At 43.3% G+C, this 24,017-nt stretch overlaps 1 protein-coding gene across 1 annotated transcript; it reads left to right on the top strand.

Annotated features, from left to right (window-relative positions):
• Positions 1 to 204: 204 nt before the first annotated feature.
• On the top strand, positions 205 to 7,405 carry LOC116463392 (interleukin-12 subunit alpha). Its single transcript, XM_032146474.2, has 7 exons — positions 205 to 544; positions 1,546 to 1,691; positions 4,392 to 4,505; positions 4,827 to 4,868; positions 4,944 to 4,985; positions 5,077 to 5,220; positions 6,791 to 7,405. Exons 1-7 carry the CDS (start codon positions 427 to 429, stop codon positions 6,944 to 6,946), a joined length of 762 nt encoding a protein of 253 aa, XP_032002365.1. The 5' UTR covers positions 205 to 426; the 3' UTR covers positions 6,947 to 7,405.
• The last annotated feature ends 16,612 nt before the right edge of the window (positions 7,406 to 24,017 follow it).

Genomic DNA, 24,017 nt, shown 5'->3' with positions numbered 1-24,017 from the left:
TACTAGGCTGGAGGTCGTGGTTAGGGCCCACCCCTACGTAGGACATGGAAAGTGGGAGGCACTCCTCTCTCTACGTCGGCAGGGGGCGCTGCACAGCCGCGGGGCGGGGTGGCTTAGACAAGGGGCGTCCGGCTAAGGCCGGGGACCCAGGGTGGTGGGCGGGGTGTCCCGCCCGCCTGTGGACCCCGCGCAGTAACTGCGAACATTTCGCTTTCATTTTGGGCCAAGCTGGAGGCGGCGGGGCCGTCCCGGAACGGCTGCGGCCGGGCACCCCGGGAGTTAATCCGAAAGCGCCGCAAGCCCCGCGGGCCGGCCGCACCGCACGTGTCACCGAGAAGCTGATGTAGAGAGAGACAGAGAAAGAGACAGAAAGCAAGAGACCAGAGTCCCGGGAAAGTCCTGCCGCGCCTCGGGACAATTATAAAAATGTGGCCCCCTGGGTCAGCCTCCCAGCCACCGCCCTCACCTGCCGCGGCCACAGGTCTGCATCCAGCGGCTCGCCCAGTGTCCCTGCAGTGCCGGCTCAGCATGTGTCCAGCGCGCAGTGAGTACTCAGCCGGCCAGGGCTCTGGCTCGCTCGGGTGCGGAGGGGCGGCTGCTTGGGAAGACAGGGTAGAAACTCAAGTCTGCCTAAGGAGAGACTGGAACAGCAGCAGCCGTCTCCTGCAAAGAGGAATAAGAATAGGGGTCTCACCATGTGCTAAATAGGGCATGTCTCTTTTCATCTCGAAACAGCCTGATGAGCTATCATTATGCCCACTTCGTAGAGGAGAAACTGAGGCCCAGCGTGGGAGACTTCCTGCCTTCCTGCCTAGGGTCCCTCAGCTACAAACAGAAGCAGATCCTAGCCAGTTCTAAGGTCAGGCTTGGCCGGGTGCAATGGCTCACGCCTGTAATCCCAGCACTTTGGGAGGCCAAGGCGGACAGATCTCCTGAGGTCAGGAGTTCAAGACCAGCCTGACCGACATGGTGAAACCCTGTCTCCACTAAAAAATACACAAATTAGCCGAGTGTGGTGGTGGGTGCCTGTAATCTCATCTACTCGGGAGTCTAAGGCAGGGAAAATTGCTTGAACCCGGAAGTGGAGGTTGCAGTGAGCCGAGATGGTGCCACTGCATTCCAGCCTGGGCCACAGAGTGAGACTCCCTCTTAAAAAAAAAAAAAAAAAAAAAAAAAAAGTCAGGCTTTCTCACTTCATTGTTTTTAAAACACTGGGTCCCGAGTCTGACTCAGCCACTTCACCACCTAGTCTGGGTTTCCCTGATCAAAAACATGTAAGCTTTCTCTGGGTGAGTGTTGGGTTCAACACCCTTGTCCAAGCTCATCCCTAGACCCTCACAGGGAGCTGGCTTCTAGCCCTAGAATAGAGTGGCGCTTTGTAATAACTCGAGTCATCTCTCAGGTGTTGAAGGAAGTGTTGGAAACAGGTGGAGGGAGGTGAATGCCAAACAGAAATGGATGGGTGAAGGTGGCCAGAATGGACGGAAGGTGGTGCAGGCAGGCCATCCAGGCTGAAGCTCCTCCACCTGCTCCTCTTCCTTCCAGGCCTCCTCCTTGTGGCCACCCTGGTCCTCCTGGACCACTTCAGTTTGGCCAGAAACCTCCCCGTGGCCACCCCAGGCCCAGGAATGTTCCCATGCCTTCACCACTCCCAAAACCTGCTGAGGACCGTCAGCAACATGCTCCAGAAGGTGAGCCTTTCCTGTCCTCTCCACTGTGCACCTGCACCCTCTCTGAGGAAGGGGCCTCTGATCCTCCCCTCTGGTACCTGATGGAACTGCAGAGAAATTGTGGAAGTTCATTAGTAGCTGTCAACAGCAGGAGAGGGAACTTTACAAACGGCCCAAGTGTTAAAGAGTCCTAGTGAAATTGTGTCTCCAGAGAAAGCAAGAGTAGTAATAAATTATAATGATGTTGGTTTTGGCTATGTCTACACAGCGTAAAGTGGATATTTGCAGTGTTCCTGTAGCCTGCCAACAGAGATAGAATTGTGTCAGGCCCACATGGTTTCTCTGGCACCACACCACTGATCAATCCTGGAAATAGTTACTTGGGTGCCTACTCTGTGTTGGGGGGCAGGGGTACAAAGATGAAATACCCTTGTCCCTCCTGCTGCCCACCAACTTCTACTTGGTGACACAGTTCCTTCTTGGAGCAACACATCTCAGGGAGGACTATGACAGTGCACATGCAGCCTTCATTTCCTAGAGAAGAGTTACCTAATTTTATTTACAGCTTCGTTCTTTTAGGTTTCATATTTTAATGTAAAAAACATTGCCGTTAAAAACTGCTCCAGTAGCTACTGCTGCAAAGGCTAAAGGCTAGTGTTTTAAAAGATGTCCTCTGACTTTCTGCTCTCTAGGAATTTTTTCTTGAGTATTTTCTAGCTTGTTGCCTTAGGAATATCTTAAAATAAGCTCAATGCCACCAAGCCTTCTTAAAGGGCTCCTTTCCCCTTTCAATCTTTCATAATGTGCTGTGCATTGCTCCTCACAATTCAATTAATCTTAATTGGACAGGGGGCTCAAGTGAAAACTGCTTTGTTTCCTGAAGAAAGGTTCAAAATGGGTAACTTTTAGGTGCTCCAATTCATATAGATGTTTTTCGTGCAAAAGCTGACACCCCTACTCCCAGATACAGTCCTAAGGGTCAAAAGATTATAGAAATCAATTTAATGTTTTGTACATCATTTGTCAAATTTGCTGCAGTAGAAAACAAAGGAGGTAGATGCAAGTGATTCACCAGCCATATCCAGCCCACAGGTTTGTAGAATTTGGGCTATATGTTTATTTTTTAGTTTGATGCTATTCAAAAACCGAACATTTCAATTAAGATTTCAAAATTCTAGCTTCTCTTGAAAAGATCTGAAGAACAACACTGGACTCACACCTCCAAATCTAACTCTTTATAACCTGCTCAGAATAGGGGGCTTGCCCAGGTCTGTTTAAACACCTCCAGGAATAGTGTACTCATTTCCTACTGTTGGTGTCACAAATGTAGTGGGTTTAAATGACACAAATTTATTATCTTACAGCTCTGGGCTTTAGAAGTCCAAAATGGGTCCTACTGGGCTAAAATCAATGTGTCAGCAGAGCTGTAGCCCTTTCTGGAGGCTCTTGGGGAGAATCTGTTGCCTTGCTTTGTCAGGTCTAGAGGCTGCCCACATTCCTTGACTTGTGGCCCCTGCCATTGTCCATACCAGCAATGTCTGGTTGAGTCTTTCTCATGCTGCTCCCTCTGGACTGACCTTCTACCCACTTCTACTTTTGAGGACACTGCTTACACTGGATTCACCCAGATAATCCAGGATCATCTCTCTACTCTTAGATCAGCTGATTAGCAAATTGAATGTCATCTGCACCTTCATTCCTCTTTGGCAGGTCACATAGCACATTACGAGGTTCCAGGGATTGGGAGGTGGATGTCTTTGGAGGTGGAGAATTGATCTAGCTACCACAGAAAGGGCTTTTACTGCTTGTGCCCAAACATATTCTGAATTTTCAGGCCTTGCTTCTTGGCTCATGCTATTACCTCTGTCTGAAATTTCCCTCCTCCACTGTTGACATTTTACTCCTCTTAATGCAGGTGTCCCATCTCTAGGAAGCTTTGCTTCCCTTCCTGCCCCTCCTCAGAATCTTCATGCCCTTCTTACCATGTCTCACCTACTGATGCCTCCTGGTCATTTGGGCACTTGTCTGTCTCAGCAGCTAAACTTGCAATCCAGGAGGGTACACATGGTCCTCTTCTCTGTCATGTTCTTAGTACCTAATGGAGTGCCTGCCACCCATCAGGCTGTTGAATGGAAAAATGATCGTAATCTTCAATCATACAGTTCTTTACTTCCTAAGATACATTTCATAATTTTACCCAACGGTGCTTTCCAACACACTAAGATGACATCTCTGTGTATGTGTGTGCGTGTGTGCACTGCAGATTAAATCTCAGCTTGTCTTAAGGGTTTGCATGTTTGTTATATCCATCAAGCTGTGACCTTAACAGTTCCCCCTTTAGAAGTTATACTTGAAATAGGTATTCATAGAATACAGTCACTTTAGCAAAAGAAGAAACAATTTTCACCAGAAGCAAGTGTCACAGTGAGGTGTGGAAGCTGGTTAGCACAGGCTGTTGACATGATTTATTGTGTTTACATAATGAAAAAATATGTCATCCAGAGAAACATGCCCCAAGCATAGGGAGAGGAGGGTGAGAGACAGAATGTAAGGAATCTATTTCCTTTTGTGTTATGAAGAACCAGAATTTCCTGCAAGTCAAAGTGACAGAGGTCAAGGGCAGCCAGCCGGAGCCTGCCTGGCACCCTGGCTTACCAGCCTTGTGGGGTGCCAGGTGCATTATCAACGTTATAAACTGAGTTTCTCCTTCATTTTTTATAGGCCAGACAAACTCTAGAATTTTACCCTTGCACTTCTGAAGAGATTGATCATGAAGATATCACAAAAGATAAAACCAGCACAGTGGAGGCCTGTTTACCATTGGAATTAACCAAGGTATAAAGGATTTTCCTCCCAGAGCATGCAGTGTGGTTAAGAACTGTGCATCAAATCTCACCTGCTTCTAAAAATTCACGTTTCTGGTATCCATCATTATGGGACTTTAACTGGTCCTACTTCAGAAGTTAGATTTGGGAGAAAAATTATTAAAAAAAAAATTTTTTTTGCAACAATATGACTATACTTAACACTTAAAAATAGTTAAGATGCTACATATTATGATATGTGTTTTTACCATAATAAAGAAATTTGACCTGAAAAGTCAGAAAATTTTATACTAAGAATTAATACTTTGATATATGATTTTTTCCCCTCTAGAATGAGAGTTGCCTAAATTCCAGAGAGACCTCTTTCATAACTGTAAGTCAAAAAATGAAAAGTTTCAGCCTGTATGATGAATTCATATCACTGATGTCTGATTATTTTTTCTTCTAGAATGGGAGTTGCCTGGCCTCCAGAAAGACCTCTTTTATGATGGTAAGACACACAGCTCTTTCCTCAAATGCAATGGAGGAAATGTTTTTAGCCCATCTCAATGGATACTTCCCCATCTTGTCATGTCACCCAGGCCCTGTGCCTTAGTAGTATTTATGAAGACTTGAAGATGTACCAGGTGGAGTTCAAGACCATGAATGCAAAGCTTCTGATGGATCCTAAGAGGCAGATCTTTCTAGATCAAAACATGCTGGCAGTTATTGACGAGCTGATGCAGGTAAGACTTCATTCTATCAGTGGGAGCACCTTTTTCATGCTAAAGATACGCAGCCAGAGTCTTAGATAAAGAGGTATAAAATCAGCTTTTCCTGGATTGGTGGAGGCCTTTTAAAGGCCTGACAGACCTACATTTTCAAGGAGACAGCTTTGAGGGTGCCTTCTATAGGGAGCAGGAGCACAAATGTGAGCAGATCACATTGTGAAAAGCAGACTCCAAAGTATTCACTCTGTGGTATCCCCCACACTCGGCAAATGTTTTTGTGCATTTTCTTATGTCAGCCTCGAAACAACCATATGGGATCTGCACAAAGGAGGGAACCAAACCTTAGGAGAGTTAAACCACTTGTCTGAGGCTCTGCCTCTTAAAATCCTTCAAGAGGATTTCACTACACTTACCTTCTCACTCACCTCTAAAAGCTCCAGGACGTACGTGCTCCAGGATGTGCATGCAAGGGGCCAGCTTGCATATCTGCAAATGTTGCTGGGAAACAAGCAGGATTGGTGCCTGATTATGACCCATTGTGAACCAAAACGTGAACCGAATAAAAGAATGACCTATCATCTGGGGCATCTATAATGTTATTCATAGGCAAGAACTTGCTTTGTTATGTTCTGAATCACCATAACACAGATGCTAATATAAAACAAATATTTATATAAGCGAGGGTGACTGCTTTGGTGACTACTAGGACATGGGATAAAAATATGGTGGCAGAAATCATTGTCTGAAAAGTAATTGTTTTACTTTTATTCTTTTCGTGTGTGTGTGTGTGTGTGTGTGCATGTGCCAGATTACTTGTTTGAAAGGCAATGAGCTTCATCCAAGTGTCAAAGAATGTTACCATCTAGGCAGCTGTAGTTGCTATTTCATTTTTAGGACCAAGAGTTGGGTGATGTGGGTGCTAGAATCAATTCTACCGGTAACCAGACAACTATTCCCAAGTCACTTAACCCCTCTGTGCCTCAGTTTCCTCCAGTATAAAATGGGATGACTTTATTCTAGCTTTCTTTTAGACTTTTTGTGAGGAAGATATGAAAGTATTTATTCATCAAGAGTGCAAATGTAAGGTTTTATATTGTGTTATCAAATCAAAGTGCTAAACTTGGGAAATTCATTGCCAGGTTTATTTGACACAAATGGCATGTCTTCAGTAAACAGGCCTGTTACTGATAGTGAGTTCTAATCAATAGCAATCCATCACCTCCCTGTGCTAAACAGAAGTGGGCTTTTTAATGTAACATATATAAAATTAATTAGATATTGCAGCAGATGTCATTTTAAAGGAACTGTTTCTTTCTAAGACAAAACTCCCACTGATTATTTTTTCTAAATAGTTTTAAGGGTCTTTTCAGAGCTCATCGAAGATGCATGTGCTTGGAAAATGAGTATTTCTTTTCTCAGGTTCTGCGTGGTGATCTGGCTGATAGTAGATTTGGGTTGGGTTTAGGAGTGGCATAAGGGACTGAGTTGCAGGCTCTGAGACATGTACTGGCTTCACTAATTTTTACAAATGAATATTTGAGTTTTGGAATACCATATAAGTCATGCTTACTATTCATTCTCCTAGGCCCTGAATTTCAACAGTGAGACCGTGCCACAAAAATCCTCCCTTGAAGAACCAGATTTTTATAAAACTAAAATCAAGCTCTGCATACTTCTTCATGCTTTCAGAATTCGAGCAGTGACTATTGATAGAGTGATGAGCTATCTGAATGCTTCCTAAAAAGTGAGGTCCCTCCAAACCGCTGTCATTTTTATAAAAATTTGAAATGAAGAAATTTTGATAGGATGTGGATTAAGAACTAGGGAGGGGGAAAGAAGGATGGGACTATTACATCCACATGATACCTCTGATCAAGTATTTTTGACATTTACTGTGGATAAATTGTTTTTAAGTTTTCATGAATGAATTGCTAAGAAGGGAAAATGTCCATCCTGAAGGTGTTTTTCATTCACTTTAATAGAAGGGCAAGAATTTATAAGCTATTTCTGTACCCAAGTGTTTGTAGAAACAAACATGTAAGCATAATTTATTTTAAAATATTTATTTATATAACTTTGTGATCATGAAAGCATCTGAACTAACATATTTATTTATGTTATATTTATTAAATTATTTATCAAGTGGATTTGAAAAATATTTTTTAAGTGTTATAAAAATAAAATTATTGAATTAAAGTGATTCTCCTATTTTTCTAATGTACTTTTAAGTGTTAAAATACACATTGCGGGAAAATTGAAAACTCTGATGAGACTTCAACAAAATTACTCTGGAAAGAATGCCACAATATTCTTATTCCTTTCCTAGTTCCCTTCATCTCATTTTAAAGGGACCCTAGTAAGACAAGATATGCTTTACTACTAAGGCAGCCAAGTGAGTCATGGTTTTTGAGGGTTTATTATTTTTGTTCAACATGAGTCTAAAAGTATGCTGTGCATTAGAAAAATACATCATAGTATTCTTCAACCAGAAAAAAAAAATGTCACTAAGAGGCCTTCTAGCCTAATTATTCTAATTTTTGTGACCCTTTGGGCTCTGAGAGAAAAGTTGTCTCTAATTTACAATCAGCAAATCTCTCCATTTGTCTAAAATTGTATAGAACTTTTGCCTGAACCACATGGATAATTGCCTTACTTTGCCTTAAGAGATGTGCTCTTAATGAGCTAAATGTTAAATTCCATCTTTTTAATTCTCTAAACCAGGGGTCCCCGATCCCCAGGCCATGGGCTGGTACTGGTCCGTGGCCTGTTGGGCAGTGGGCCCCACAGCAGTAGGTGAGTGGCAGGTGAGCAAGCATTACCACCTGAGCTCCGCCTCCTGTAGATCAGTGGCAGCATTAGATTCTCATAGGAGTGTGAACCCTATTGTGAACTACACATGCAAGTGATCTAGGCTGCATGCTCCTTATAAGAATCTAAGTAATGCCTGATAATGCGAGGTGGAACAGTTTCATCCCGAAACTATCTTTGCCCCCTGCCCCCCAGGTCTGTGGAAAAACTGTCTTCCACAAAACCAGCCACTCCTGCCAAAAAGGTTGGAGACCACTGCTGTAAACCATGTAAATCTTTAGGTTTCATGACTTCGTTCATTTCGTACTGCTGTAACAGAGTATCTGAGACTGGGCCATTTGTAAAGAACAGGGATTTATTTTTTTACTGCTCTGGAGGTTGGGAAGTCCAAGAACAAGGGGCCAGCATCTGATGATGGCCTTTGTGCCACATCATCATATGGCAGAAGGTGAGAGAGAGAGAGCAAGGGAGTGCTGAACGTGTCCCTTTATAAGGAATCCACTCCCATGATAAAAGCATTAATCCATTCATGAGGGCAGAGTCCTCATTGCCTAATCACCTCGTAAAGGTCCCACATCTTTATACTGTTACAGTGGCAATTAAACTTCAATGTGAGGCTGGGTGCAGTGGCTCACGCCTCTAATCCCAGCACTTTGGGAGGCCGAGGCGGGTGGATCACCTGAGGTCGGGAGTTTGAGCCAGCCTAGCCAACATAGTGAAACCCTATCTCTAATAAAAATACAAAAATTAGCCAGGTGTGGTGACGAACATCCATAATCCCAGCTACTCGGGAGGCTGAGGCAGGAGACTCACCTGAACTCGGGAGGTGGAGCTTGCAGTGAGCTGAGATCATGCCACTGCACTCCAGCCGGGCGACAGAGTGAGACTCTGTCTCAAAAAAAAAAAAAAACAAATTCAGTGTGAGTTTGGGAGGGGACACACCACCTTCAAACCATACCAATTCACCATTACAATACAACGTAATGTTAAGGCTTTGATAATCCATTCCTCCTTAATAGAAAAAGGACCTAAAACACAGAATATTTTGAGTGACCCCTTTCCTCAGTTACTCCTCCCAATTGAATCCCGATCTTTATCCCTGTGAATGTGTCATCTCCTTCCCAGGTCCTCCTGCATGACAAACTTTCTCGTTTTTCAGATTCTTGTCCTATTAGACATTCAATAAAATAGAAACCTTCAGAAGCTACATCCCATCACCTATCTCCTCTTGAGTGATTCCTCCACAATCTTGAATGGTCCACAAGTGCTTCACAGACATGGGTTTCTTTCAAGTGTCGAGTCTGGGGTCTCAGCAGCTTTGACAGTGAGGAGAGATGAACGGGGCTGTAGAGTTGCAGCCACCCGTCACTTGGAATGGTGACTACTAGTTGTCTGGGCCCAGAAATCAGGAGGGACAAGCAGACTGTCTCTTCCATGGACTGGGTTTATACACAAGAACACATGTGTTTCTTCTGTTCTAGAAATTAGCATGGGATATGCTTCAAAAACATGACCGGCCACAGAAACAGCTTCATGGTTCATTCCATTCTTTATTACATGGTTAGTTTTTCACTTTTTTTAAGCCTGTGTCTGCAGTTTACAAGTTGTGTTGTATGCTTGCAACCAAATCATTCCAATGCTCCCCATTGGTTTCCTCTTCTGAAAAAGGAAGGTAATACTAGAATCTACCTCAAAGGATCAGAGAAAGGGTAAAATGGAACAACTCGTGCAAAGGGCTAGTGTTGCACCTGGCACGTAGTAAGTGCACAATAAATGTAAGCATATTTTGAAATGTATTATTAGTCTTTGGGCTAAGCACCTGCACCGAATTGGTTACCTCCTCTTTGCTGCTATTTCCTCATTGATGAAATTCAGAAAACTGTGGGACCTAATTAACTGTGCTATTGTGAAGATTAAATGACACAATACAGTGCCAGCACCTAGTTATTACTCAATATAAATTTGTTACAGCTCTCACAAGACATCAGAACACCCGCTGATGTGCTGTCCCCCCATGGCACTCAGCATATTAAGTGTGGTTGGCACAAGCGGCTGCCTAGTGTGAAGTATGAGGGCAAAAGGCATGGTCTCTGCCTTCCAAGAACAAAGGGTGGAGAGCAAAGTAACTTTTTTTTTTTTGAGACAGAGTTTCACTTGTCACCCAGGCTAGAGTATAATGGTGCAATCTCGGCTCACTGCAACCTCCATCCCCCAGGTTCAAGCGATTCTCCTGCCTCCACCTCCTGAGTAGCTGGGATTACAGGTGCCCACCACCCTACCTAGATAATTTTTGTATTTTTAGAGACAGGGTTTCACCATGTTGGCTAAGCTGGTCTCAAACTCCTGGCCTCAGGTGATCCACCCACTTCGGCCTCCCAAAGTGCTGGGATTACAGGCGTGAGCCACTGAGCTCGGCCAGGAGCAAAGTAACTTATCAAAACCAAGGACCACCCCCTTAAAAATACCCCCCCAGTCAATTGGAGATTCATTTGATTAACAAACTACTTTATTCAGAAGAAACTAAACCTTGAAAGTGTATCTCACACCTAAGAATGACTAAATCAGAGAATTAACATGAAAAATATTTAGTTGTCAGCTGCCCTATTGAAGGTCCAGGACTTTGGGAAGACAGAACAGTTCTAGGACATGGTCTGGCCGGACATCCAAAGGTGAGTATTGAAAAACTCAAGAGATGTAAAAGACCCTTACACACCCAAAGGAGGCTAAGAAACTACAGACAAAAAGAAAAGAACACCAGCTTTGTTGGGGGCCAGGACCCAGAGCCATCATAAGTCCTCTTCCCTGTGTCACACTGGGCCATTCAGTTATTATCCCTATTTGAGGACTAAACATTTTGGGCCGGGCGCAGTGGCTCACACCTGTAATCCCACCACTTTAGGAGGCCAAAGCGGGCAGATCACGAGGTCAAGAGATCAAGACTATCCTGGCCAACATAGTGAAACCCTGTCTCTACTAAAAATACAAAAATCAGTTGGGCATGGTGGTGTGTGCCTGTAGTCCCAGCTACTCAGGAGGCTGAGGCAGGAGAATTGCTTGAACCCAGGAGGCGGAGGTTGCAGTGAGCCAATATCGCACCACTGCACTCCAGCCTGGTGATAGAGTGAGATTCCATCTAAAAAAAAAAATTAAAAATTAAAAAATACTTTTGGTTCTGGCTAGCATAATTTGGCCTCCTAGTTTAAAACAAACTGCATTACAATATGATAAGTAAGAAAAAAATCCAGCTGCATTTTCCAAAAATTGAATTCTACGTACTTGAAATATTTTATTTAAAAAAGTGAAATAGGATGTGTATAAATGTTTTGAAATATGTGTAGTGAGAACAGGCACAAAAACTTTAGTTATATTTATGTATCTTTCAATTTTACATTAAAAATATGAGTATGAATTAGATCTATGTAATATCAAAAACAGTATATTTATGGAATCTGTTTTAGACAAAAGAAAAGTAGTAGCAACTGCTCAATTGTGCTTCCTAAATGCCAGGCATGTTCCTAAGAGTTTACCACAAATAAACATAATCATCCTGATAACCCTTTTTATGGATGTGGAAAGTGAAGAAGATTATTGAAGTTGGCTGGGCGCGGTGGCTCATGCCTGTAATCCCAGCATTTTGGAAGTCCGAGACGGACGATTGCTTGAGCCCAGGAGTTCAAGACCAGCCTGGGCAACATGGCAAAATCCTCATCTCTACAAAAAATAAAAATAATAAATAATAAGATTATGTAAGCTCACATAATTAACATCTTAAGTGGCCTGGTCTCAGCCTGTGCCAGCAGCTACGCTCATGTTGAAGTCACTGTCTAAGTCAAGGGAACGCTTTCCCCATAACCATATAAATATCATCCCAATTATCTATGTATCTCCCTTCTCTCTCTTGCTAAACTGTGAGAACCTCAGATATAGGCAATGTAGTATTACCCACATATTTGTGTTCCCAGCCCCAGGAACTTAAAAATGATACAGAGACAAAGGGAATCTTCATGAGCCCCCATGATTCTCATGTCTTTTCCTAATCTAGATAGAAATAAAGAAGTCTTAACCAGGTGCGGTGGCTCATGCCTGTAATCCCAGCACTTTGGGGGGCCGAGGCGGGCGGATCACCTGAGGTCAGGAGTTCGAGAGCAGCCTGGCCAACATGGTGAAACCCTGTCTCTACTAAAAATACAAAAATTAGCCAGGTGTGGTGGTGCGCGCCTGTAGTTCCAGCTACTCAGGAGGCTGAGGCAGGGAATTGCTTGAACCCAGGAGGCAGAAGTTGCAGTGAGCTGAGATCGTACCACTGTACTCCAGCCTGGGTGACAGAGCAAGACTCCATCTCAAAAAATAAATAAATAAAAATAAAATCAAAAAAAGACGTCTCTAGTCTTTGAAAGAAACTTATTCACAATTATAAAAGTAAAGAGTTAAAAAATCGAAAATGCATATGCTTACTTAGTTCAAAATAATTATACATGTTCATAATGGAGGAAAATCCAAATTCATAAACCTTTTGATTTAGTTAACATAATTTAAATACCTGTGGTCTGAGTACATGTCTATGCTTCAGAAACAACGTGCCAATAAATATTCCACACCTATGGGTGGGAAAGTGTTTTACTTCCCATTAGGTTGCAGATGTCTTAGAAACACACTCCTGCACCACAGCTTCAAGAAATCCAAATAATGACCTGATCTGCTGGTTTCCAAGCTGCCCTGCCAGGAGCAAGTCAGAGGCCCTGCAGGGCTCCTCGGTAAGCCCTCGAAATCCCTCTCCCCTCAATGACCCCACCACAGCAGCTCCACTTTTGAATATTTTACCAGTGCATGTTCCAGGTAAGATTTCCTTTCACAAAAGGTTTTTGTGGGTAAGGAAAAATGAAAACTTGCTGAATTACTCTAAGCTCCTTTCTGCAGTTGTTTTTATAATGGAACCACCTGTTGATTTCCAGGCTTGCTCAAAAAGAAAACACTGCTATAAATGCATAGAACGTCTTCCCTCCTGAAAAGGAAACTTGTGCTAGAGGTTACAGCAAACAGTAAGAATGGGATTGCAAAGAATAAAGGTGGCTGACTAACTCTAGACTTCCTAACTGAGGACTTACATCAGGATTGGAACAAATTAGGTCTAAATCTGCACTGAGTTCCAGGGTGGAAATGGAGGTCTCAGTTAAGAAGTAGGAGAAATCTCAAAACCCAGAGCCTGGAATTCAACCCCAGGGCCTCCGTGTTAGCATCGGTGGCTGCAGAGCCATTGTCGGGACTTCTCAAATCCTGACATGTAGACAGGGAGGCTGAGAACACTTGTCACCTAAAAACACATGATTCCAGCAGTGAATCCCTGGGATCAAGCTCTTCAGCAAGCAGTGTGCTGGTTCACCCCAAGAAGGACTTCCAGAAAATGGGCAGGGGGCTAGGCCGACTGCTGGAAACCACCATTCTCATGGGAACACATTAAAAATTCAGCAATTGCTGTGTTCTCTTTAGAGAATGGAGTGAAGCCTTCTTTCTCATGAAAAAGCAGCTGGAGGAAACTTTTCCTCTAAAGGAATACAGCAAAAGGACCAAATGAGAGTCATTATGTGCAGAAAAATCCTTTGTCAAGAGAAATGCACAAATGAGGAAGTATTAGGAATCTGCCTGGTTTTAAATAAAAACACATCTTCCCATCCTTGGAATGGAGAAAATCATAATTATTTCTGTGGCAAAAGGGCTGTGGGGACAATGCAGGTTGTCCTGAACCTGTGTGAACACCTGGTGAACTAGTTTACCCTTGCTGGCACTCACTCAGCCTTGGCCCAGGAGCCAGAGAGCTGGGATCAAAACCAACTGTTGCCAAAGAGCCAAAGGAATGACAACTAAGGAACAGGATGCTTTAAAACAGGACCCGGGCCAGGCACGGTGGCTCATGCTTGTAATCCCAGCACTTTGGGAGGCCGAGGTGGGCGGATCACGAGGTCAGGAGATCGAGACCACAGTGAAACCCCGTCTCTACTAAAAATACAAAAAAAAAATTAGCCGGGCCTGGTGGCGGGCACCTGTAGTCCCAGCTACTCGGAGAGGCTGAGGCAGGAGAATGGCGTGAACCCGGGAGGCAGAGCTTGCAGTGAGCCGAGATCGTGCCACTGCACTCCAGCCTGGGTGACAGAGCCAGACTCCGTCTCAAAAAAAAAAACAACAAAAAAAACAGGACCTGTAAGTAAATAATACAAAGAAGAGCAGTGTCAAAAAGCAGATTTCCTTTTCTTCTCATCATCCATGATTTATGAATTTATGGATCAAATAATGTAAAATATATCCAGAATATTAATCACCCACCACACTCACGATGCTGAGGTAGTGACAATATCTATACAGACCAAAAAAAAAAATTTTTTTCACCAGTTAACAGGAGCCAATGATACCCATTATTTCCTGAGGCAAGTCTTTTTCACGAAAAGAAGACAGCTTTCCCTTGGTTCTGTGAAAGCTATCTCTGAGTAGCATTCTTCCCCATGAAAAGTAAATAATTCCACCGTGAAAGTCCAAGAAAAGTAGTGTTTGGCCAGTTGTATTTCTCCAGGGCATGAGGAGCTCACCTTTGAGCTTGCATCGCAGATTGCTAGGTGGGAGAGAATTGCATTTGTTTCTAATATCTTGAGGCTTCAGCACCCCTAGACTAGCGAGTAGAAAACCTCAGTGGTCCTCCACGCAAAGTGGGCCCGGGGGTTCAGAACGCTGTCTCACCGTGTCTGAAAAGCATGCAGACAGATCATAATGCTTTGACTTCTGATATAACCTTCTGGGGTGTTTACGTACTGTTTTTTTTGAGTCGGAGCCTCGCTCTGGCATCAGGCTGGAGTGTGGTGGTGCAATATCGGCTCACTGCAACTTCTGACTCCCTGGTTCAAGCGATTCTCCTGCCTCAGCCTCCTGAGTAGCTGGGATTACAGGCACATGGCACCATGCCCAGCTAATTTTTGTATTTTTAGTAGAGATGGGTTTACCATGTTGGCCAGGATGGTCTTGATCTCCTGACCTCGTGGTCTGCTCGCCTCGGGCTTCCAAAGTGCTGGGATTACAGGCATGAGCCACTGCACCCGGCCAGGAATAAAAAATCTAAATAGAATTTTAAATAAAACCTCTCTCTGAATTACTGAGGATTCTTAGAAAAAAAACACTATATTCGTTGTAACATATAATAATCAAAGTTTTTAACTGATTTGAGCTCAGTTATAACAATGTGCTACATCCATCCACACACACACAAAATGAGAAGTGCTTGAAAACCAAGACAAGGAACCCTGTGGTTTTCTGGATCAAGACCAGGAACAAATCCCTCCAGCCCTCCCTGGGCTCTGCTTTCTCCCTTGCCCTCTTTGCCGGTTGAACATTGCTGGCGCCACCCAGTGGCCCCCATGACCCCTGCTTCAGTGCCACAGAAGGCCCAGAAGGCTCAATGCTACCAGCCCTGCCTTAAGTACCAGGGTGACATGACTGCTCCCTTACTGAGCCAGACCACTTGCCTGGATCTTGACATGCATGGTCTCCTTTCATTCTCACCACAGCCCAGGACATAGGAGTGTCTGCACCCATTTCACAGATGGGAACAGAGAGACTTCAAGTTAGGTTGAGACTTTACTTACAGTTCCAAAGCTAGAGCAGCACTGGGGCTGGGCTTCCAACCCTTCCTCTGGCTCAGCTGCACACACCATCCTTACTAAGAGGACAGCAGCCCCTTGCTTGCTTTTGTATTTGCATTAACTCTCTGAACCCAAGCTTATAAATAAAAGCCACATGTTCTATAGCTATTCCCAAAGACACAGCTTGATTCCAGACAAATAACTAAGAGAATTTTCTGCTCACCTTCCAACACATCTTAGACTTTAAGAGAGATGATGTCTTTCAAGCACTTACATAAATTCTGGGCTGTGGCAAGGCTCTGATCCTTTTCTTGCCACTTCTTCAGCATCCTAAACTTGCAGATGGTAACATCTTCTGCCCTCTCCCAGATATCATCAGTTTTGGTAACTCCAACTCCTCATTGGCAGTGGCATGTTTTGTTTTGTTTTGTTTTGTTTTGTTTTGTTTTGTTTTGTTTTGTTTTGTTTTGTTTGCAATAGCATGATCTCAGCTCACTGCAACCTCCGCCTCCCGGGTTCAAGCGATTCTCCTGCCTCAACCTCCCAAATAGCTAGGATTACAGGCGCCTGCCACCATGCCCAGCTAATTTTTGTATTTTTAGTAGAGACAGGGTTTCACCATATTGGCCAGGCTGGTCTCGCACTCCTGACCTCATGATCTGCCTGCCTTGGTCTCCCAAAATGCTGGGATTACAGGAGTGAGCCACCGCACCCGGCTGGCAGTGGCAGTTTTTATCCACTCTTTCCTCAAGTCGCCAGCAAGGGTAATCAAAAAACTGAGTAACTGTTAAGGGGGTTTTGTCTTTGCTTCATCTAAACACAGATGACGAATTCAGTAGTTCCTCTGAACATTTCAATCATTAATAGATACTTACAATGAAAATATACTCTCCTTATTAAAAAAGGTATAGCATTAATTGTTACTTCACTCACTTTTAAAATATATTTAAATGCCTCCCAATCACTGTTTTCCAACCAATTTTAAGGACTAACTGGTACTATTTCATATAATATTACACTGTTAGAGTATAATGTTCATTCACAGTGATAGTTCCAATAATAAGACTGTTTTGAAGACAGCACAAATTAGGTCGGAATTTTGAAAAATTCAGACACCAAAAATAATTCATGTGGCTTAAAAAGAGAAACATACAGCTTTGGTCTTACACACCTGTCTTTATCTAAATGTTAGTGGCACACCGAGACACTTAGTGACCTCAGTGACCACTAAAGAGAAAAGCAAGAGATCTGAATTCTCATCTCCATTATGCCACTTCCTAGTTTTAGGGGGAAACGCACATTTCAAAAAAAAGCCTCATGGGATGGTAATATCTGTTTTATATCTGATTTGTAATATCTGCTAATTTCTTAGAAAGTGTCATACACTTAGAAGGTGTGATTTTTGTGAAATATACATTTGGTCTTCCTTATCTTTTCCTGGCATAAAGCTCCTAAAATCCTTGGAATCTAAGGAGTGTTTACAGTGTATACGCTAATTATATAGCATAATTATATATTAGCATATAAGGGATTGTATGCTAACTATATTACTAGATAGCATATATAATATAGCATGTAATTATAGATATAATTATATATTATTATATAACATAATAATATATGCTATATAATTAGCATATAATCCTTTATATGTTAATGAGGTGACTGGTAGCTGAGGGCCCCTGGATAGCTTCAGGATGGGAGGGGGTCACAGTAAAAACCAAGGCTGGATCGGAAAGTTAGGATTTTCAGCTCCACCCCATAACCAGCAGAGAGGGAGGAGGGGCTGAAAATGGAGTCGATCACCAATGGCCAATGATGTAATCAATCATGCCTACAAATTAAAGCTTCTATAAAACTAAAGGGACAGGGTTCAGAGAAGTTCCAGGTTTGCAAATACATCCACATGCTGGGAGTATGTGCACCCTAACTTCGCAGGGACAGGAGCTCCAGGGCTGGGGCCATTCCAGATAGCTCCCTGGGTATCTTTCCATCTGGCTGTTCATCTGCATCCTTTATTATACCTCTAACTAATAAACCAGTAAATGTAAGTAAAGTGTTGCCCTGAGCTCTGTGAGCCACTGTAACAAATTAATTGAACCCCTGGGCTGGGTCTTAGGAGCCCCAATTTGTAGCTGGTGGATCAGAAGTTCTGGCAGTTCAGTCTTATAACTGGCCTCTGAAGTGGGGTACAGTCTTGTGGGACTGAGCCCTTAACCTGTGGGATCTGACACTATCTCTAGATAGCTAGTGTAAGAATTAAGTTGAATAAGAGGACACCCAGCTGGTGTGCACTGCAGAATCTGCAGAAAAATTGCTTGCTTGCTTGCTGGCTGGCTTGGCATATGAGGAGTAGCATGTGGTGAGTGAGGGTAGGAAAAAACACTTTGGTTTGGTTTTTGCACTCTAGCTCCTATATCACGTAGGAGGGCATATATGTCTACCAATTCAAATCATTGGCCCCATAAAAATATTAGCCCTCTCACTGAGCTAGTTTTCCTACTTTCACCTTTTTAAAGTGGTTGTGCTATAGTACAGCACAGTTGACTAGTGCAGAGTTTCAGTTAAGGATCCTCCAGCCATTTCAAATACTGGAGATAAAGCTAGAAAGAGGTGAAAAGTGACAGGAATCCTTCCCACTCTCCCCCTAGGACCCAACACCTAAGCTCATCTTTACCATCCACTTATTAACGTGCATTTAACATGTGTACTTGGACTCTTCCCCACTCCACTTTCCTCTCTGACCGCTTTCTAGATTGCAGAATGGGCTCCAAGGGATGGCCCTGCCATCTAGTGGTTTCCTGATACCTGGTGGATTGCTCCTAGCTTTCTAAACCTCTGCCCCATAAAAGTTGCCCAGAGAGCCTATGAAAAAACCTAAGTTCTCAGGGCCATCTCAAAACCTGTATCAGACTCTAAACTCAACTTTTTAACAAGATCTCAAAGTGAGTCTGTTAGGGTTGAGGCCTTACTTTTTTTTTTAAAGCAGTACAGTGAAATACTGAATAAGAAACTACCAGGGAAGTGACTTGATATCTCACAGAACATTGCAAAAATATGCAAAGGAAGTCAATCTATTAATTTGTTGATTTTGATAACACATTGTCATCTCCCAAAAGGTTGGAAGTCCTTCATCTTTCTAAGTTTGTTGTGGCTCCAGGAAGGCTGATCCAGCAGCATGGGCATTGGATGAATGTCAATGGGGGAGGCCAGGGAAAATGAGAATTCCATCAGAGGGAAGGAGCAGAAGAGGGGGATCAAACTCGGTTATTGTCAGTTACTGGCAGTCACCACTTGTGCTGCTTTTTGAAATGGTTCAATTCTGATCATATTGAACTCAGTCACCTGTCAAGGTGTAAGAACCATCAGTTAGAAAAAGTGGTATGAAATCTGAACTAACGAAGTCAATTTGTGAGAACATGCAAAACTCTAGACTCTTGGCAATCTCTCTAAACTTCAAATATGAGTTTACGAGGCCACGCGTGGTGGTTCACGCCTATAATCCCAGCACTTTGGGAGGCAGAGGTGGGCAGATTACTTGAGGTCAGGAGTTCGAGACCAGCCTGGCCAACATGGTGAAACCCCGTCTCTACTAAAAATACAAAAAATTAGCCAGGCATCGTGGCGGGCATCTCTGTAATCCCAGCTACTCAGGAGGCTGAGGCAGGAGAATCACTTGAACCCAGGAGGCGGAGGTTGCAGTGAGCTGAGATCACACCATTGCACTCCAGCGTGGGCAACAAGAGTGAAACTCTGTCTCAAAAAAAAAAAATCTATAATTACTGTAAATAAAGCACTGCTATCACTGGTATATGGAGGCCAGGCACGGTGGCTGACGCCTATAATCCCAGCACTTTGGGAGGCTGAGGCAGGCGAATCACGAGGTCAGGAGATCGAGACCATCCTGGCTAACACAGTGAAACCCCGTCTCTACTAAAAATACAAAAAATTAGCCGGGCGTGGTGGCGGGAGCCTGTAGCCCCAGCTACTCGGGAGGCTGAGGCAGGAGAATGGCATGAACACGGGAGGCGGAGGTTGCAGTGAGCTGAGATCACGCCACTGCATTCCAGCCTGGGCAACAGAGCGAGACTCCATCTCAAAAAAAAGAAAAAAGAAGAAAGTCATAAAAATATACATTTTATTTTGACTACCAAGAACATAATTAGAAAGAATGAATAAGACCAACTATATGATAGCACAACAGGGTAACTATAGTCAGTAATAACTTAATGGTATATGTTAAAATAACTTTAAGAGTGTAAATGGATTGCTTGTAACTCAATGGATAAACTCTTGAGGGGATGGATACCCCATTCTCCATGAGGTGCTTATTTCACATTGCATTTCTGTATCATAATATCTCACGTATCCCATAAATATATGCACCTACTGTGTACCAAAACAATTAATTTTTTCTTTGCTTTTTTTTTTTTTTTTTGGAGGTGTAGTCTTGTTCTGTCTTCAGGCTGGAGTGCAGTGGCGCAATCTCGGCTCACTGCCACCTCCACCTCTCAGGTTCAAGTGATTCTCCTGCCTCAGCCTCTCAAGTAGCTGGGACTACAGGCACACGCCACCACGCCCAGCTAATTTTTGTATTTTCAGTAGAGACAGGTTTTCACCACGTTGGCCAGGATGGTCTCGATGGCTTGACCTCGTGATCCACTCGCCTCGGCCTCCCAAAGTGCTGGGATAACAGGAGTGAGACACTTGGCCACAAAATTACATATTTAAAGAAACACATTTTGGCTGGGCACAGTGGCTCACATCTGTAATCCCAGCACTTTGGGAGGCCAAGGCGGGCAGATCACCTGAGGTCAGGAGTTCGAGACCAGCCTGACCAACATAGAGAAACCCCGTCTCTACTAAAAGTACAAAAAATTATCCAGGCGTGGTGGCTCATGCCTGTAATCCCAGCTACTCGAGAGGAGAATAGCTTGAACCCAGGAGACGGAGGTTGTGGTGAGCCGAGATAGCGCCATTGCACTCCAGCCTGGGCAATAAGAGAGAAACTCTGTCTCAAAAAAAAAACAAAACGAAAAAACACTTTTTATTTTAAATGTATTCATAGATGCATTCATAGAAATTCCAGCAAAAAAATAGTCTCCTACAATATCACTCAGCACATTAGAAAACACAGTACTGCAGAAGTTCCCTCTGGACACTTACTTTATTGTGATGCAACACCACGTTCCTTGTTTAAAATTTAGCCCCCTTCTGACAGGTATCTGCATGTCACGCAGCACTTCCACAGTGCCCTTTAGTGAAGATGCCTTAATAGTGATGCATAGTCTCAATTAGCTATTGCCTTAGGCCTGAAAAAAAGAGCAGAGACCAGAAGCATCTTACAATGCAAAATATTATTAAAATAGATTCTAAACAAGTAAACCAGAGGTATTATAAAGTAGTTTTTTAAGCAGCCAAGAAACTCAGTGTAGAAGAACATCTGTTATTCTGGGTGCTACCAGTAAAATATCCCTATTACTGCGTCATCTGCAGTGATGAAAAAGTCACATCTTTCAGGTTCATTTATTTGAACATAGCAATGAATACCACGAAAAACAACCCAACTCCTGACATACAGAGTCCAAACTACCTCTTTATAGGGCTGTAATTTTAGCTTTGAATAAACTGACCTGTTTTAAACTGACTAATTGAATGGGATAGTATCTAGAGTAAAAATCAGCCACATCCATAGGAGAGGCTTATGCTTAAATTGAGACTGAGAATTCCAAACATGACTGAGTTCCAAAAGAGTTTCCTTTTGAAAGACAAAGACATGACAGGAGACAGACTTCAATGGACGACCTGTGCACAGCACTCATTCTGTGCCAGCATCGGTTGTTCCCAAATCATCTGTCCACATATAACTTGAAGGATATAATAGAAACAAGTTGAAAAATGATTCAAAAGTTATTTAAGTGATAAGTAGATGTACAGAAAACAGATCCATGATATCCCAATGTCATTACACTTATGGAGCAAAATAAAAATTCTACATGACAGAAGAAATAGAATTTCTTGTCAGCAACATATAGTTTTATAAGAGAGAGAAGAAGTAAAAGAGTTGGTTAAAACTCCTTTAATGTCCAACTACTAAACTCATTTGTGTGCTTTCTTTTTTTTTTTTTGAGACAGGGTCTCACTCTGTCTTTCAGGCTGGAGTGCACTGGCACAACCATGGCTCACTGCAGCCATCATGGCTCACGGCAGCCTTGACCTCCCCGGCTCAAGCTATCCTCCCACCTCAGCCTCCCAAGTAGCTGAGACCACAGGCACGCACCACCATGCCTGGCTAATTTTTAAATATTTTTATAGAAATAGGGTCTTGGCCAGGTTCAGTGGCTCACACCTATAATTCCAGCACTTTGGGAGGCTGAGGCAGGCACATCATGAGGTCAGGAGTTCGAGAGCAGCCTAACCAACATGGTGAAACCCCGTCTCTATTAAAAATACAAAAAAATTAGCTGGATGTGGTGGTGGGTGCTTGTAATCCCAGCTACTCAGGAGGCTGAGGCAGGAGAATGGCTTGAACCCAGGAGGCGGAGGTTGCAGTGAGCCGAGATTATGCCATTGCACTCCAGCCTGGGTGACAGAGCAAGACTGTCTCAAAAAAAAAAGGAAAAAAGAAATGGGGTCTCCCTTTGTTGCCCAGGCTGGTGTCAAACTCCTGGCACCGAGGATCCACCCGCTTCTGCCTCCAAAAGCATTGGGATTGCAGACATGAGCCACCATTCCCGGCCTGTATGCTTTTCAGAATATCATAGTCAACACTGAATTGTGTGTAATACTGAGAAAGAGATGAAGTGTCATAACTGAAAATGCAAATGATGCAGAAATAATATCCACTGCAAACTTGTATCAATGGCAGGAGAAACCTCAGTGCCATTTGTAGATGATGACACTACGGCCCTGAGCTCACCTGAGCCGGTGAATTTCAGTGGTTTCACTTCCATCCCATTGCTAGTTTCCCTCTTTAGGTTCGAAAATGTGTTTATCATACATGTGTCTGTTATTCTAAAAAATTTCCTTCAAATAGAATAAGAAATCAAACTCAAAACAGCTGCAGGAGATGGAGGGGTATCTGGTGTTTCTCTCCATCTGCCTTCTCCCAGACGAGGTCCCCATGACCTACAACTCTCTCCAGCTTCTCCCAGGAGAGAGGAGGATATTAAAGGAGTGGTTGCAAGAGGGCTTCCCAGCACCGACATTAAACAGGGGAAATGCAGTCCCATGCCAAGGCTGTAACCATACACAGCGGGAGCAACCCGGTGAAGACCAAGCAGGCAGGGTCTGGCAAAGTAGCTGGGCCATCAGGCAGAGTGCAGATCCACCCCCAGGACACAGAAGAGACCCTGTCACAAGACCCCACATTCACATTAAGACAGCTAAGATGCAGACTTCTGCTGCCTTTGAACCAAACCAAATCAAACCAAACCCACTCCCGGCTGAGCACACCCACTATTAGAAGCATCCCCACACTCACTGTGAGCCCCACTGACCTCCAGGGATTTGGGCTGTGGGTGTCTGTGGAACCCGAGTGGAACCTCTGCTCCAGCAGCTGGGGCTTTGTCTCACTTAATCAAATCTTTAAATGTTATAGAGATGAGACAATTATTATATTTGCTTTCTCACCCTTCTCTACCCTCAGCTCCACTCACCCCACCCTGAAAACTAGAGTTTTTATCCAAGATAAAACTTACATTCTTTGTTTTCTATCCGTACCATTTCCTCAGAATCCATTTTGGTCAAAAATAATTTAAACTCCACTGGTCGTACCAGATACATTTCAATATAACTTCCCAATTTTAAAACTTTACTATCAACAAATTCGATTTTCTTTAGAAAAGGAGATTTTTTAAATTTTACTTAGACTGGGCACAGTGGCTCATACCTATAATCCGAGGGGATTTAGGAGGCCAAAACAAGTAAATTCCTTGAGCCCAGGAGTTCGAGACCAGCCTGGGCAAAATAGTGAGACTCTGTGTCTAAAAGAAAAAAAAATTTTTTAATTAGACAGACAAGGTGACACATTCCTGTGGTCCCAGCTACTCAGGAGGCTGAGGTTAGAAGGATCATTTGGGAAGCTGAGGCTGTAGTAAGCCATGATCACGGTATTGCACTTCAACCTAGGTGACAGAGCCAGACTCTATCTTGAAAAAAACAGTGTATTAATTAATAAAATACAATATCAATATATGAAATATGACAATTTAGAAGGGTTAGTGATTGCTTGGGTGGTAACTGGAACTTTGACCTTGGAAATCTCACTCTGAAGTCACACACGTGCTTTTCTTTTGCTTCCAGTCCCTCTTTACTCCACCCTGGTTTTGTACCTCATTGAGGCTTCCAGTTCCTAAACTCTATTTTTCTAAAGACTTATTT

The sequence above is a fragment of the Hylobates moloch genome, unplaced genomic scaffold (assembly GCF_009828535.3).
Source record: "Hylobates moloch isolate HMO894 unplaced genomic scaffold, HMol_V3 SCAFFOLD_35, whole genome shotgun sequence".
NCBI lineage: Eukaryota > Metazoa > Chordata > Mammalia > Primates > Hylobatidae > Hylobates > Hylobates moloch.
Note: the sequence above shows the minus strand (reverse complement) of the source record. Positions and strands in the feature narration are given on the sequence as shown.